Source organism: Prunus mume, linkage group LG2 (genome assembly GCF_029339155.1).
Source record: "Prunus mume cultivar Tortuosa linkage group LG2, ASM2933915v1, whole genome shotgun sequence".
Lineage (NCBI taxonomy): Eukaryota > Viridiplantae > Streptophyta > Magnoliopsida > Rosales > Rosaceae > Prunus > Prunus mume.
The window spans coordinates 35,986,445-36,004,441 of record NC_142699.1 but is presented as its reverse complement, the minus strand read 5'-3'; the positions used below and the strand labels follow the sequence as shown (position 1 = coordinate 36,004,441).

General features: G+C 37.0%; 1 protein-coding gene, 3 non-coding genes and 1 pseudogene across 4 annotated transcripts; all 5 read right to left on the bottom strand.

Annotated features, from left to right (window-relative positions):
• Positions 1-194: 194 nt before the first annotated feature.
• Positions 195-2,657, bottom strand: LOC103323009 (uncharacterized). The gene has a single exon (XM_008224963.3). The coding sequence runs from the start codon at positions 2,570-2,572 to the stop codon at positions 395-397; it is 2,178 nt and encodes a 725-aa protein (XP_008223185.2). The 5' UTR covers positions 2,573-2,657; the 3' UTR covers positions 195-394.
• Positions 2,658-5,287: 2,630 nt separating this feature from the next.
• Positions 5,288-5,448, bottom strand: LOC148920177 (U1 spliceosomal RNA). The gene has a single exon (XR_016124862.1). It is a non-coding gene; the product is annotated as a U1 spliceosomal RNA (small nuclear RNA).
• Positions 5,449-7,204: 1,756 nt separating this feature from the next.
• Positions 7,205-7,366, bottom strand: LOC148920176 (U1 spliceosomal RNA). Its single transcript, XR_016124859.1, has one exon. It is a non-coding gene; the product is annotated as a U1 spliceosomal RNA (small nuclear RNA).
• A 1,606-nt stretch (positions 7,367-8,972) lies between these two features.
• Positions 8,973-9,158, bottom strand: LOC148920175 (U2 spliceosomal RNA; annotated as a pseudogene).
• A 2,925-nt stretch (positions 9,159-12,083) lies between these two features.
• LOC148920174 (U1 spliceosomal RNA) lies at positions 12,084-12,245 on the bottom strand. Its single transcript, XR_016124838.1, has one exon. It is a non-coding gene; the product is annotated as a U1 spliceosomal RNA (small nuclear RNA).
• Between the last annotated feature and the right edge of the window lie 5,752 nt (positions 12,246-17,997).

Sequence of the window (17,997 nt, the reverse complement as noted above, 5' to 3'; positions counted from 1 at the left end):
AAAAGAAAAGAGGAAACACAAATTGAAACTTGGAGGCCAAGACTCCACGAGACTTGGCGGCCAAGGCTGCAACAAACAATGTCAGACAAATTAGTCAACAAACTTAATACACAGTTTTCTTGCCCACAGTAGATAACTGTGGAAACAAGCTTAGGAGAGGATCCGGATCCATGAGGGCACGATGTACAAACTCATTAAGAAACTTCAATATGTAGGTTCTGTTTCATAAATATTTCTTTAAAAATAAAAAAATAAAAATCAACGAGGGAGAGGGATTCAAAGTCTTGCATATTAAAACTGGACTAACAAACCAACAGGGATAGGCTTATGTGCACTAAGCTTTACACCATCAAAACTTGACTATCAACCAACATCAAAAGGAAAATTGCACCTATTATGTCGAGTTTTGAACACCAAATCTAGGACGGAAAATCCCAAAGATTGAAGCTGCAAATGAAAGAATACCGACAAGTGCACTTTGGAATTTGTCCGAGTTGCTTGTCCTTATGGCAATCTGACCCCTTTGCTTGTTGTTCAATACAACATGAACAGCCATTTTAGAACCTCCAACAGAGAACAGAGATAGTATATCGGCTGTTAGAACAAGACCACCTCCCCACTTCATCAGAGACAAACCCAAGGCAGTTTGCTCCTGCCTTTTAGGGCAATCCTTATTCTTGACACGCACTTCCAATTTGGCTCCATGTGCTGTTTCACCTTCAAACTGCAGAGCTCCAGCACTTCCAGCCAAAACCAAGTGCTTCCCAATAGCCATTTGATCCGCAATCTTTAGTCCGGTGACCACATTCTCATCTGAAAGGGTTACAGTTAAACTAGCAGCTGTTCCATCTATATTGAAATTTCTTACTTCGGTTTGACCCCTAAAAATGTGTTTGTGTGTCGCATTGGAACTTGGTGTGATCAATTTAAGGAAATCACAACACAGTGCATATTCAAATCTATCAAGGTCAGTAGCTTCAGACAAATCACCATTACCCAAATACATGATTTCCTGAATTTGATTTTCATTCTTCTCAACACCAAAATCAGTTCCCGAATGCATTCCTTTTTCCAGTGCCTCAAAACTTCTGCTAGTATCAACACCATCCCTTTTGTTATTTGGACAATGCACAAAGGATTCTTCTGCCACATACTCGGCTTTCTCCCCTCCTTCCCATACATTAAAGTTGTCATTGATCTCTGCAGCAGCAAGATCATTATCTTCAATCATTTCAGCTTGAATAGAATCCCCATTTTGGCCTTTAAAGTCTGAACACTCTACACAGTTTAACTCTATGGAAGGTTCAGACTGTTTAATGACCAAGGACTCTTTCCGCAGCACTGGCCTGTATTCTTCTCCTTCTTCAACTACCATAACTCCAGGTGTGATACTAATATTTTCCCCAAGCAGAACCAAGCTGGTTTGTTCTTTCTCTGCAGGGATATCCTTCTCCTTGAGAGATACTTCCACTTTGGCTCCATATACTGTATCGCCTTGAAATTTCACAGCACCAGCATTTTCTGCCACATTTTCGCATAAGAGAGTAACAGATAGTGAGTTCAGCGTGATTGATTTAAGCAAATCAATACATAGTGCATTTTCAAATTCCTCATCCTTAGTAAGCTCAGATAAATCACAATTTTCCAAACACAAAGTCTGATTTTCGCTCCACTCGATGCCTAAATCAACGCCATTCCTTTCGCTATTTGGGCAATGCACAAAGGATTCTTCTGCCACATACTTTGCTTTCTTCTCTTCTTCAAATACATTAATGTTCAACTCCCCAGCATTTGCTTCATTTGTCTCTGTCATAGCAAGACCATTATCTTCAATCCATTCAGCTTGAACGGAATCTCCATTTTGACCTTTGCCAATATTACTCAAATCACCCTCAACACCTTCAACATTCTTTACCTCTATGGCAGGTTCAGATTGTTCAACTACCAAAGGCTCTTCCCACTTCACTGTCTCATCTTCTTCTCCTTCTTCAACCTCAGAAACCTTAACTCTCGGCGCAATACTAAGCTTCTCCACAAACCCATTACCAGGAGCCTTAACCTGACCCAAAAAATCACCATTTTCCACTTCACTCAAAACCTCTTCACTACCTACCACATCATTATCATCACTCTCCCATGACAACTGTGCAACGGGCATAACCCTCTGTGAAATTGCATCATCCACCATAACTTTCTCGAAAACAGGTTCAAACTCATCTGGGTAGGCCACAGAAGGCCAAGAAAGCTCATATTTTTCAACAGAGTCACTCTGTTCAAGAGCTTCCTCCTCGGGGTCTGCCACCAATGGCCTCTCCGACGCCGTTTCAAACTCCTCCCCAGTCACAAAGGCCTCAGATTCAGACCCACTCTCACAACCAATACTGCTAATATTACAACTACTGCTATAACCCAAATCATGACCGTTGAATTCAGAATCAGAGTCAGAATCAGAATCAGGAGTAGGAGGAGCTCGGATAGGAAGAGAACCTGCGAGTGAAGATGAGCTCAAAAGAGCGAGCTTACCTGGTGTCCCTTGTGTTGCAGAAAGACGGGCATAAGGTTTTGAATCCATAGACTCGAGCTCCTGTACTTCTAAAAGCAAAAGCGAGAACCTGCAGCTGCCAAAGGGAAAAAAAGGGTTTTGCTTGTTTTTGTTTTTGTTTTTTTGGACTTTTTTTTATTAATGAAGGGTTTTGCTTGTTGGATCTTAAAATTGGCTTAATTATATACATGCCCTCTGCTTCCAAACTTATTTCAGATTACCACTTATATTTGCAAACGTCTCAAAGTACCCCCAGCGTATAAAAACCGTCTCACGTTAGTTAGCTTTTTGACGTTCCATTACTAACGTTATTGTTCATCCCCCAAAATTCCAAAACAGCAGCCTCTCCCATTTATTACTGTTCATCGCTTATTTACCCTTCAAAACTCATAAATTTCTCCTAACCAACACAACTAGTAGCAAGAACAGCTCTAGAGGTTGAAAAACCATACCGGATCGAAGCAAATGGTATTTCGAATCGCTCGAGCAGCGATGGAGATTTAGGTAAAACCGCCAATTTCTTGCTTTTCCGAGATTCAGACGGCGGTTGGCGATGGTGAGATGTGAGACTAGTAGAGGACAAGGTGCTGGTTCTTTTGATACCCATGTCATCGCAGGGTGGCCGAAGGAGGTGATGGCAGCCCAAAACTGGTCGGATGAAGCAGTGACAAAGGGAGGGGCTCTTTGCGGAATTTTGAGGGGGATGAACGGTAACATTATGGCGTCAAAAAACGGAAGGGTAACGCGAGACGGTTTTTAAAAGGTTGAGGGTTACTTTGAGCCGTTTGCAAACACATGTGGTAATCTGAGACAAGTTTGTAAGCACAGAGGGCATGTAGGATTATTTGTTCTCTCTCTTCTTTTTCTCGACGACTTCTATGTATCTTGGTTTGTTTTTTTTTTTTTCTTGATAATTGGCTATGTGTTTTAAGGTCTAATACGAATAAGTCGTTTTGAATAATAGACGAGTCGTTTGGGAACGCTTTTCTATATAAGTGAGTTTAAGTGATTCTGAGCAGAAGTACTTCGCATGTGTTTCTTCATAAAGTCATTTAAAATTTTAAACTACTTAAATGATTATTTGAAGAAGTGATTTTCCATTGAAGTACTTTTTGGCCTCTCCAGAATCACTCTCAAATGACTTTAAGAGTAGTGCATCAAGAAAGTGATTACTCCACTTTTTAATATGAAGTACATGTGCAATTTCATTAGTTGTAGGATTTTTAAATTATTTTATTTTATGATGAGGATGACTATCCTTGATCAATTTTTTTGGTTCTTATTTTGCTTTTATCCTTAAAATATTGAAGGTTGTTGTCTCAAAATTTCGCAGAATATGTGGGGCTCATTTGGTATCCTATTTGGATCTAATTTTATAAACTCAAAAACATATTTTAAGTTCAAAGCTTAAAAAACCCTTTTGGAAGGCTCATTTTTAAAAACCCAAACCCAAAACAAACTAAAAAACAACCCTATTATTGAAAAAAAAAAAAAAGTGAAGTTTTTTATTTTTTTCCTCTCTCCGTCTCTCGTCGCTCGTCACTTGTCTTTCCTCCCTTTCTCGTCTGTTTGTCTCTTTCTCTCTTGTCGGTTGATTGTTCTGAGTCGAAACCGTTGTTTGCATTTCCGTCAAGGTCTCCTTCATCCACTATCCGACCCCCAATGGATTAATCTTTTTTCATGTTTTGGGTTTTAGGGTTTCAATTGAAACTCATATGTTTTTCTTTTCTTTTGTTAATTTCAATTTGGGAATCTAGGGTTTCTGATTTTAATTTCAATTTTGTTTAGATCTTAAAAATAGTTTGGAGTTCGATACCAAACAAGTTTTTAGATCTTAAAATTACTATTTGAAAACTCATCTTTTTTAAAATAATTATAATTTATGAATTAATTTTTTTAGTAGGATACCAAATAGGGCTGTACTTTTTATTCTTTTTATTATTTATTTTAAAAGCAAACTGGAAGTAAACTTATTCTTAAGCAAATTTCCAATATATACGATGATATTTTATATGGAGTTTCACTATTATACCCAATATAGGGGCCCAAATTATAAAAAAACTATACATGAAATGGACTTTAGAAATACATCCAAAGCCCATTTACAACATAACAAAAAGGCTTCGAATTTCCTATAAATTACAAAATTGCCATCGATTTCTTAAAATAAGCCAAACCCCAAAATCTCATTAAAAAAAAAACTCAAAACACTCAACAGGGCATCAAAGTAATTTAATAATCAAAATTAAATACAAAAGGGTCAGTTGTCCTTTTTTGGGTTTGTTTATAGAATTTAAATGGTGTAGGGTTTATTAAGATCACTAGTGCCAAAATGGGTACATAACTAAATACCTCAATTTTATAAATATTTAATTATTGTTTTACCTCTAGAATGGGCACTCAATCTGACTTTAACAGTAATTAAACCTTTTATAAACGGTTGAAGAATTACACCACGACCAGTTAACAGCTTGCTGGGCCATTTTACTCCAGGGCATGTGGCTCCTCTCTACAACTAAAGGATTGCAAGTTTGAACTAAGTTTAGTGGGATGCCTTCATGCAGTAGTGGGGTTGATGGAGGAACAAACTATTTAGTTAATAATTCCCTTCATATTTATAATATTCCATGTCACAACTGGATATATCAAACAATTATACCAGACAAAAAGAAAAAATCAACTTGAGGAAAACGAGGGATGAGCCCATTTTGATAGCCAACAGCATAAGGTTGATATTGAATTGAGGAAGGGGCCGCACGAACACAGGCCCCCACTACAACAAATTATGACGTTGGCTCTCCTACGTTGAGGAGACCATAGCGAGCACCCCTCCTAAGTGCAATGGAGGTCACCAACCTAGGCCATGAGCCTTCTTGATCGCCTATAGACTCCGTCCAGGTAAGTATGTTTTGAAGCACCTCTTGTTCCTTTTAAATACATCAGTCTCGCTCTCTACTTCTTGTGCATTTCCGATGTGGTACTTTAAGCTAAACATAATCACTTAGAAAAAGTGTCAGAGGCACATACAATTTGACAAGCTTAATTAATCTACATAAACACTTAACTTCTAAATTCACAAATTTAATCCTCAAGCCATTAACATTAGTTCAAGTGATGAGGGTGAGTCAAAAAATTAGTAAGAATTATAATAAGTAAAGAGTTCGCTTCTCTTTCATTGTAACAAAAGAATTTAATCCGACATTTGTAACTGCTTTTTAAAAAGACATTTGGGTTCTCATATTGACCCAAAGACACGCACTTTGAAGGCTTGGTCTGCAAATTCATGGAAGAACAATGATCCTCAATACTAGGGATGACAATGGGTTGACTTGCACTAAGCTTTAAGCAATTTTCCCCCATGCCCAATACTGCGGCATTATTAAGTATAGGAAGTGTTAAAATAAAGAAATACAATTTGTTATTTGTTATGTTCAATACAGTTTATCTCTATCTCTCTCCGTCTCTCGTCGCTCTCCCTCTCTCCTCCCTCTCTCATTTGTCTCTCTTTCTCACTCCTCGGTTCGTGGTTCTAAGTCGAAATCGTCGTTTACAGCTTTGTCAAGGTCTCCTTCGTCCACTACCTGACCCCAAATTGATTAATCTTTTTTCACGCTTTGGGTTTTAGGGTTTCAATTGAAAGCTCATAGGTTTTTCTTTTCTTTTGTTAATTTCAATTTCGGAATCTAGAGTTTCTGATTTTAATTTCAATTTTGTTTAGATCTTAAAAATAATTTGGAGTTTGATACCAAACAAATTTTTAGATCTTAAAATTACTATTTGAAAACTCATCTTTTTAAAAAGAATTATGATTTTTGAGTTAATTTTTTTAGTAGGATACCAAACAGGACCGTACTTTTTTTTTTATATTTATTTTATTTTAAAGCAAACTAGAGAGTAGCTTATTCTTAAGCAAATTTTCAAAATATATGATGATATTTTATAGGGAGTTTCACTATTATACTCAATATAGGGCCCCAAATTATTATTTTTAAATAAATAAAAAATCATACATGAAATGGACTTTAGAAATACACTAAAAAACCCATTTACAACATAACAAAAAAGCTTCGAACTTCCTATAACATACAAAACTACCATCAATTTCTTAAAACAAGCCCAACCCCAAAACCTCATTAAAAAAAAAACTCAAAACACTCAACAGAGCATCAAAATAATTTAATAATCAAAATTAAATTCAACAAGACCAGTTATCCTTTTTTGGGTTTCTTTTAGGTTTATTTATAGAAATTAAATGGTATAGGGTTTATCTATATCACTAGTGTTAATAATAGGTATATAACTACATAAACCTATTTTATAAAGATTTAATTACTATTTTACCTTTAAAATGGGTGCTCAGTCTCACTTTAACAGTAATTAAACCTTTTATAAACGAACGGTTGAAGAATTACACCTCAAACCGACAAAAGTAAAATCAACTTTAGGATGCAAAGTAATGGCTAGAAACATGCTGATTTTTTTAGCAGAAGAACATGTTGATTTAGAATAAATTCTTATATATCTTTTTGGGCTAAGAATAAACTCTGTTACAGCTGGATATACCAAACAATTATATTAGACAGAAAGAAAAAATCAACTTGAGGAAAACGATGGATGAGCCTATTTTGATAGCCAGCAGCATAAGGTTGATATTGAATTGAGGAAGGGGCCGCGCGAACGCAGGCCCCCACTACAACAAATTATGACGTTGGCTCTCCTATGTTGAGGAGACCATAGGCGAGCACCCCTCCTAAGTGCAATGGAGGTCACCAACCTAGGCCATGAGCCTTCTTGATCGCCCATAGACTCAGTCCAGGTAAGTATGTTTTGAAGCACCTCTTGTTCCTTTTACATACATTAGTTTTGCTCTCTACTTCTTGTACATTTCCGATGTGGTACTTTAAGCTAAACATAATCACTTAGAAAAAGTGTCAGAGGCACATACAATTTGACAAGCTTAATTAATCTACATAAACACTTAACTTCCAAATTCACAAATTTAATCCTTAAGCCATTAACATTAGTTCAAGTGATGAGGGTGAGTCAAAAAATTAGTAAGAATTATGATAAGTAAAGAGTTCACTTCTCTTTCATTGTAACAAAATAATTTAAGCCGACATTTGTAATTGCTTTATAAAATGACATTAAGGTTCACATACTGACCCAAAGACACGCACTTTGAAGGCTTGGTCTGCAAATTCATGGAAGAACAATGATCCTCAATATTAGGAATGACAATGGGTCGAATTGGGGGTGGGTATGTCATTCCCAATCCCCATCCCCAATACTATGGCATTATTAAGTACATGAAGTGTTAAAATAAGGAAATACAATTTGTTATTTGTTATGTTCGATACAGTTTATTTCTTTTTCAGAATGTTCTTGTAGTAACAAATAAATGAAAGGGTTATTGACCGAAATAGTCCCCCAACTGTTGCTCGAGTTTCATGTTGGTCCACAAACTAAAATTTTCATTTCAATAGTCCTCAAACTCTTCATTTAGTATCTAAATGGTCCTACCATCAAAGTTTGTCAATTTTACTGTTAAATTGAGGGGTAAAACCGTCCATATGTTAGAAGCTCCCTGAAATTAGAACCCTAGTTTTGCTGGACCCAGCTACCAGAGCCAAAGGCTTCTTCTCTCTTTCAATTGTATCCACAAACACTTGTTCACTGTCTTCCACCTTCCTCTCTGCTCAGTAAAATTTGCTTTGGGCCTCAAGGTTTTCAACCTCTCAACTATCTCATTGGTAACTTCAGTTTCGAAGGTATTCCATCACTGCATATCTCTGGAAAGCTCCTAGTGCCTTTACCTTTTAAGCATAACAAAGGTTCTCCGTTAAATCATAAAAGTTATAGCAAATCGCTCTACTAATTCAATCCAACAACAATGTTGATGGAGTATATGTACAGAGAAGCGTAGAGAGAACGAACATATAAGCAACAACAATGTTAGTGGAGCAAACGATGAGAGTAGTCTTCTTGTTCGAACAACCCCATTTCGCTCTATCATTAAATCCCCATTCTCTTACCCGAGCCATTCCTTTGTCTCTTCTCCTTCATCTCACCATATCCACCAACCTCTTCACATATCGATCATTACCAGAAACGTGGCTTCTGTTGACGACACAACCCGTATCTTCTTTTGATCAAGCTATTTGTACGCAGCAGTGAAATGATTGTTGTAAGACAATTTTGATACTAATCAGAGAATTGAATGACTATTTTTGATACTAAACGGAGAATTGAAGGACTATTGAATTCAAAATATTTGACAGACTTTGACAGTAAGACAATTTTGATAGTAAACAGAGAATTGAAGGACTATTGAAATGAAAATTTTAATTGGTCGACCAAAATAAAACTCGAGCAATAGTTGAAAAACCATTTCGGTCAATAATTGTAAAAGAAAATTTTAGACTAAATTTAGGGGGGGTGCGCCAAGCCCATGCAATAGTGCAATGCTTGGGCGACACTTGAGAGCCCCAATAGCAAGCTATTGCCTCACCCTAAAGAAATTAATTTAATATCGTGTGAATCATTGACCCACATATCAGATATTAAACTGATAAGAACAGATACTACACTTGATCTTAGCCAAAAGGCGGGAGCTTCTACAATAAGGAGTTAAAGTGAGGAGGTTATTTGAGGAGACCGATCTGACCGTCAAAACATTTAAAATATTTAAGTCCCATGATTTCTTTACATTTGTTGATGGTGAGATTTGACCTCCTCAAATAACCTCCTCACTTTAAGCTCTCATTATAGCCTTTCCGCCAAAAGGCAGAGAAAGGTATGGTTTTTCACATCTCTTGTTTCTCTTTTTATCGGGCCATTCACTTCCCTTGTTATTGGTCCAGTCGATGTGGGACTGTTCAACATTTACAAACAGCAAAAGGGGGCTACGAAGGTTGAGAGCATAATTGAATTTGGTTATACATGCATACATGTGTTGACTAAGCTAAAATATTGGCTAAAAAACGAAGATATTGAATTACATACACGTTCTTAAAAAGGATTGTATTTCTCATATAAGAGAAGCAAAAGGCTGCTTGCAATTTGGGAAAAAGGTATGGCCAAGGTTTGGTATGTGTACTGTACTATGTGCGATTCCAAATTACTTAGAACTTCACTCTTTTCATAGTTTTCACTATTCATCATACAAAATCTTCATAGAATATCTAATTTTGAACAAACCCCATTAGCACCAAAATATTAATGTTGAACAAATCTAGGGCCCGTTTGATAGCCATTTCAATTTTAGTTTTTAGTTTTCATTTTTTTGTGCTAGAGTTAGAGGAAAAAGATGGAGAATAGAAGTGAGAATGAGAGTGAAGATGAGATTAAGAAGAAGGGAGAGGAGATGATGGGAGGGAGGAGTAACAAAAGTGAAAACAAAAACTAGAAACTGAAATCTATTTGAAATTATTTTCACTTTTATTACTTCACTCTTCCATCATTCCCTCTCATCCTCTCTTTCAATCTCATACTCACTCTCATTTTCCTCTAGGGCTCGTCAATGGGTGGGCGGGCGGACTGCCCGCCCAAATTCAATGGGCTTGGGTCAAGTGGGCTAGGCTTTAAAGAGGAGAAAGAAAATATCGGGCCAGGCCGGGCCCGATTTATTTAGAAAATTCAAAGCCCAAGCCAACCCATGAGCTGGGCTTGAGAAAGCCCATCGGGCCAGGCCGGGCCTAAACGGGCCTACTTCATTAAAAAAAACATAAACTTAATCATAAGGGCATTTTAGTCCAAATTTGAAATTAAACTCACTTAATTCCAATATTTTCACATCAAACCAAATTCATAAAACACCCAATAAAGTCATACAACTTAATAAGATTTTTCACAAAAATAATAAAACCAAGTATTATTTTTGAGGTTATTATATAATTAGACCGTAATACGTTTTAAAAATAATTTAAAAAAATAATAAGTATCAAACAAATATTTTTTTAAAGGATGGTATGCATAAATATGCAAATATTTGGTGATGTGTTCAAAAAAAGCATGATTATATTTGGTGGTGCGATTATGTTTCGTGATATGATTATATTTGGTGATGTGATATGTTGTTCATCTTATATATATATAATTGTTGAATTAATAATTGACACAAATTAATGTGCTAATCATCCAATTATAAACTAGGAATGAGTAAAGAAAAGTAAATGAAATGAAACAAATTATATATGTGATTTAAGTGATAAAATCCTAAACCTAAACTCTTATTTATACATAATTATATATGTATGCGGGCCTAACGGGCGGGGCTTTCTTGGGCTTAATTGGGTCAGGCTTATGGGCCGGGCCGGGTTTTAGACATCCAAGCTCAAGCTTAGCCCGGCCCAAGACGGGCCGGGCCATCTCAAAGCCAATAACAGGCTAGGCCGGGCTTTTTTTTTTATGGGCTGGGCGGGGCTCCATCGGCCCATGAGCCCGCGGGCCAAATGATGAGGCCTATTTTCCTCTATACTCTAGCATAAAAAAGAAAAACTAAAAACTAAAATTAAAATGGTTATCAAACAGGCCCCTAATTAGCATTTTTCATCATGCAATCACAATGATGCTTAAAGGAGTGGATTAAACTAGGAGAAACAATGAAAGTATGGAATTGGGGATTATGGAGAAACCCTTGACCTCTTTTAAGTGGGGTTTATGTTGGAACCCCTGACGTCTTTTAGGTGGGGTTTGTGGAGGAACCTAACCTCTAACTAAAAGTCAGTTAATAATTATCAAGTTTCATCCACTATAATCTAACTACAAAGGAAAAACGTATCCTACAGAACAGGGCCCACGACTCACGTTGGATGAGGGATTAAGGGAATCTCATCATACAGACTAATTTTAAACTAACTTATGAAATATTAATAAAATAAAATAGAAACATAAAATATAATTGGTAAGGCTTAATTATCAATCTATCATATAACTTAAAATATAATTCGTAAGGCTTAATTATCAATCTATCATATAACTTTTTCAAATTCACAAATTTAATCATCTTAAGCCTTTGATATTAGTTCAAGTGATGAGGATAAGTCTAGAAATGAGTTAGGCCTACGATAGATAAAGAGTTCGCTTCTTTTACCTCTAAAATAGGCGCTCGGTCTTACTTAAACAATAATTAAACCTTTTATAAACAAACGGTTTAAGAATTACACCTCGACCCGTTAACAGCTTGCTAGGGCATTTTGCTCGACGGAGCTAGTTCTTTTTCTAATTATTAAACTAACTTATGAAATATTAATAAAATAAAAACATAATATGTAACACTTATTTATAAATTTATAATATGCAAGGATTGATATTGATGAAGCAATTTATGGATGGTTTGACAGAAAAGGTCCAGTTGAATTTTACTAAAAATTATTTTTGCATGTCACTGCAGAATTGAAGGGACAAATTAATAATTATTTTTGCATGTTACAACTGGATATATTAAACAATTATACAAGACAAAAAGGTAAAATCAACTTGAGAAAGACGTGGAATGAGCCTATTTTGCTAGCTAGTTGCATAAAGTTGATATTGAATTAAGGCAGGGGCCGCGCGAACGCAGGCCCCCACTACAATAAATTATGATGTTGGCTCTCCTACGTTGAGGAGACCATAGGCGGGCACCCCTCCTAAGTGCAATGGAGGTCACCAACCTAGGCCATGAGCCTTCTTGATCGCTCATTGACCCCGTCCAGGTAAGTATGTTTTGAAGTGCCTCTCGTTCCTTTTTAATACCTTAGTCTCGCTCTCAACTTCTTATGCATTTCCGATGTGGTACTTTAGGCTAGACATAATCACTGGCTAAAAAATGCTGAAAAAAGTGCCAAAGATGCATGTGATTTGACAAGCTTAATTAATCTAGAGAAACACTCAACTTTCAAATTCACAAATTTAATCCTCAAGCCATTAACATTAGTTCAAGTGAGGAGGACGAGTCAAAAATTAATTAGAATTATGATAAGTAAAGAGTTCGCTTCTATTTCATTGTAAAAAAGAATTTCAAACCGATACTTCTAATTGCTTTATAAAATGACTTTTCAGCCATAAAAAATAATTTGGGTTTATATACTGAGCCAGAGTCATGCAGTTTGAAGGCTTGGTCTGCAAATTTAGAAGAACAATCTTAATAAGGCTTGTGGCATTATTCAAGTACACGTAGTGTTATAAATATAGAAATACAATTTGTGATTTGTTATCTCCCAGACAATTTTTTTTTTCTTCAGAATGTTCTTCAAATTACAAATAATGCAAATAGACAGTTTATTTCTTTGTCAAAATTTTTTCCAGGTTACAAATAATACAAATAAACATCATCAAGAGTTGGTTGAGCTCGTAAGAATCGGTCTCTTCTTTAATCTGTAAAAACCCTAAAAAAGACTTAAGACTCCCTCTATAAGTCCTCAAAAGGCCTTAGTATGTCATTAGTTAGAATGGGGTAGCTTCCCCTCCCTTAAACACCGAAATAAAAATGGCTTAAATGCTACAGTGCCCCCTGGAACATTGGTCAATTCTCACTTTACTCCCTCAAAGTTAAAGTGACCTACTTTGCCCCATTGACCAATGTTTCATGTTTCACTTAACCACTTTCCGTCAACGCCTTTTCAAATTCCGTTAAACTAATAACGTGGCAGGAGTAGTTTGGTCAATTCAACTGAGCTGGGATTTTCCCTCCCAATCTGAGGTGTGACGTGTACATGTGGACTCCACCCCTAACATCTGATATAGCTCAAACGGCTTGATTGCTTGCTGATGTGGAATTTGGGACCCATCTCTAACAAAACAGCCACGATAATCTCTGAGAACTCAAAAAGGGAAACAGACAATCAGGTTGGGAGGGAAAATTGAGATTCAGGGATTTTTGAGCTAGGGTTTGAGAATAAGGATCGAGAGAGGGAGAGCGCTCTCAATTGGTTTTGACAACTTGAAGGCAAGAAGAAGCGACGCGACGCGACTCGACTCGATGACGATGCCCGTTTGGCAAGAAGCAGGAACATGGCAACTTTTGTACGGTAAGTGATTCTTCGAAAAGGGACCTGTTTTCTGAAAAGGAATCTTGTCCTGTGTCTTGGAAAAGAATCTTGACATAATATTGGTGTGCATTGTGTAGAAATTGATAGGGTTTAGGTCTTTTTGTGTTATGTGTTGTCGGCAGAGAGGGTTCTAAAGCAGTATACCTTTTTTGATGGGGTCCATTTTTATTTTCTTCTAGTTGGCTTTGAATATGTTAATCGAACCATGGTTGTTGTCTTGCTTTTAATAAGTGGCTTAGAATACTATTTTGCTTTTGTTAAAAATAAACCCTTTTTGTTTCTGTGTAGAGGACAAAGAATTGGTCACCTTTGATGTGCATCATGGTGGCAGAATTGTGAAAAATAGAATAAGTGGTGTTATACTGGTGGGTCTGTAGGATATTTGGATTACTGTACTGTATAGTATATAAATATGTTAGAGATGTGGGAGCAAGTGCAACTGCTTGGGCACATGGGGAAAATATCTCTTAAAGGAGTAGTAAATGATGAGTTACTGAATATAGACAGGGATGGTGAGCTGTTAAGTTTGAGTGATAAGGTACCACTTTCTTATGAGGGAGTGGTGCTGATTTATGTACAACACATTGAAGAGGAAGATGTTGCAGTGAATGAGGATTGTGAAGAGGTAGATGTGGCATTGAATGAGGATAGTGAGAATATTGGGCCTGTTAGTGATGAAAATGAGGCTTTTACTAAGGCAGTGGGCCACTGAACAATGATAAAGAGGGCCGGCCTTTTACTGAGGATCATGGGCTTGCTTGCATAGTTGAAGATTGGGTTTCAAGTGATGATGATGGGCCCCTGAACAATGAGGGTAGTAGGGCTGATATAGGTGAGACTGATGTGGAAGACAGTGAAAAAGAAGACAAGGAAGAGGACCCTGATTTTGTTGATAGTGCTTATGAGCAGAGTGAAAATGAATGTGAGTTGTTGAAAAAGGACGATAAAGCATTTGAAAGTTATGTAGACCAGCCAAAAGTAGTTGAAGACCCAAATGCCCCTGTAGATGAAGATCGGGAGTCAACTGATGTAGCTAAAAGTGATGTTGAGAGCTTGGATAGTAGCTCACATGATGAAGATGATGGGAACCAAAAGAAAAGGAAGAAGAAATTGCCTAAATTTCAAGAATTTAGGCCTAAAACAGACATGTGCAACCCTGTGTTTAAGCTGGGTTTAAGGTTTGCAACCACTAACCTATCTAGGAAAGCAATTAGGAACTATTCAATTGTGAACAGGAGGATGATTAAATTCAAATGCAATGATCATGATAGGGTGAGAGCAGTGTGTGCAGGAAATTGTAACTGTGTTTGTTTTGCTTCAGCAGTGAATGGTAGTGAATGGGTTCAAGCAAAGAAATTGGTTGATGAGCATGATTGTGGGACAGTTAATCACAACTTTCATGCTAACTAAACATGGTTAGCTCAGAGATATGCTACTCAACTGTCTAGAAAGCATAATTGGGATATGAGAACTTTTAAACAGTAGGTATAAGAAGATTTGTCTGTGATAGCTTCTAAATCCCAAATATATAGGGCAAGGCAAAAGGCAACATCCATATATGAGGGGACTTATGAAAAACAATATGAATTATTATGGGATTATGCTACTGAACTAAGAAAGACAAATGTGGGTAGCACAGTCATTATCAAATGTGAGTTGGAAAGTGAAAGGTCAAGGTTTTAGAGGATTTACATTTGCTTGGCTGTAGTTAAACAAGAGTTTTTGCATAGATGTAGGCCAGTTATAGGATTTGATGCTTGTCATATAAAAGGTCATCACCTTGGATAATTGTTATCTGTGGTTGGTGTGGATCCTAATAATGACATGTATCCTATTGCGTATGCAATGGCTGAGGTGGAGAATTATGAAACATGGTCATGGTTTTGTCAATTGTTGGCAGAGGACCTTGGAATTGAAAACAGCAGAGGATATGTCTTTATCACAGACAAGCAAAAAGGCTTAATTGATGCAGTACATGATCATTTTCCAAACGCTGAGCATAGACACTACCTCAAACACTTAGAAGCAAATTTTTTGCTTGCTAGTCACAAAGGATTGGTGTTGAAATTACAAATGGAGAAAATCGCAAGGAGCACAACCATCCCATGGTGGGATGCTGAGATGAAAAAGATGAGACAGCTGAACCAAGTTGCATTTGATTGGGTGGCGGCCTTAGATCCATCACAATGGTGCAGAGCTCACTTTAAAACTCATTTCAAGTGTGACATCCTTTTGAATAATATGTGTGAGGCTTTTTAACGGTGTCCTTGTAGAGGTACGAGACAAACCTATTTTAACTATGCTAGAGAGAATTAGATACTATATTATGTTGTTGATGGCAACTAGAAGAGCATTTTGTGAGAAATGGAAACATGCCATTAGTCCAAGGATTTTGGGATTTTGGAGAAAATGAAGAAAGAATCAGCTTGGTGCATTCTAAAGCTTGTTGGGGATAGTTTATATGAGGTCAAAAACCATGATGGAAGTCAGGTTGTGGTTGATTTGGCGAGGCATTGTTGTTCATGTAGGAGATGGGATATTACTGGGATCCTATGCAAGCATGCTTGTGCTGCCATTGGCCAATTAAATAGGGATCTTATTGCTTATGTTGATGCTTGTTACAAGAAGAAGGCATTTATGAGAGTTTATAGTCCAATGGTTCATCCAATGACAAGTGAAGACTTGTGGCCTAAGTGTCATAGGCCTCCTTTGATGCCACCACTTTATCACAAACAACCTGGGAGACAAAAGAAGAAGAGGATGAGGTCAGCAGGTGAACAACCAAGCAAATCTAATCATACAGCCACTAAGTTGCAGAGGTATAACTTGGAAACCAAGTGTTCACTTTGTAGACAAGAATGCCATAATAGAAGGAGTTTCCCTAAGGCAAAAGAAGGCAGCAGCAGTCAGGTTTGTCTCTTCCAAAAAGACATTGGCAATGCATTTTTGTTTTGGATCTTTATTATTTATTTATTTTCAAGTGATTCTCTTCTTATGTTAAGTCTCATGTAAACGAAAGGTGAAGGAATCTGCCCAAGATACGACATCAACCAAAAGGTTTACAAGACAATAAAGAGCCAAGCAACTTGTAAGTGACTTTATCTTTATTGATATTAAGAGGAAGAGGTATGAGATGTAGTTGATGTAAATTGGAATCCTTTTCAATTTTTAGGTGAGAAGAAGGTTGGAAACTGGCCAGTGTTCTCAAACTCCACGTGGTTCTGAAACAGCCCAAGCTTCCCAAATTGCCCCCCCAGCATCTCAAACCGCCCTACCTTCAGAAACTACACAAGCATCTCAAACTGGCCTAGCTTAAACGCCCAAGCTTGGATACTCCAAAAAAAAAAAGGTTTAAGTCTCCTGCAAAAAGGATTAAATTTCCCAAAAAGAAGGATGGCTCTCAAACTGTGCAAGGCTCTCAAGCTGTGCAAGGAACTAAATATGTGCAAGCTTGTCCAGTTTCTCAACCTGCCCAAACGCCCAAATTTCTCAAACTGTGCAAGAATCTCAACCAAGTGCAAGCTTATCACACTTCTTTGCTAGTGGTACAAGCAAAAAGAGGTTCAAATCTCCTGCTAAAAGGAAGAAATTTACCAATCGGAAGGATTTGTTGGATGGTTATCAGCCTTGGACATTCTGATCATGTGCAAGTGTTCTCGGTTTTGTTAAAATGCCTCTTATGAAGACCTTTTCATTCCACTTTTATTTTGCATGTACAACTGTTAAGGACAAGTGTTAAGGACAACCCTATTCAAATGGGGCTTTTGATTGAACTATTATTTTGCAAGTCCAACTATTAAGAACTTTATTAGTAATGTTATAAAAGGTGAGGATTTGATCAGTGTTATAGAACCCATGATTGTCTGTTATGAACTGTTGCAAGTGTTTGTGGTACTGTTGATTTGGTAACACTTTTCATACCATTACATATAAGGTCAAAATCCAATAAGTAACTCCCACATTGTGTTCAACAACCACATTCATTACATAAGTACCAATACATTGTTACATCCAGTTGCAAATTCAAACCATGTTCTTCCATCATTACATAGCTACCAATACATGGTATTTTACATACAGTTGCAAAATACAGACTTTTACAATCTGCCTAATTCCTCCATTGCATTGGCCACATTTTGTGCCAAGTTGTTACATAAATTGCCAAAACAACAACACCATTACTAAACCCCATGAAAGAATAAGCCAACCCATTAACTTTCTTTCTCTTGCTTGACGATGCCCAACGTCCTTTTCAAGTTCCTTCAATCTTCTAAGTAGCCAACTCACCAGAGCCTTCTCTCTAAGTCGAAATTCAACATCCACCCAAACAAAAAACTCACACCCTTTTTTCCTCCTCTGCATCAACCATTAATACCAATTAATAAAAAAAATTTAACCGGATTCACAAACTTTCAACAACATAAC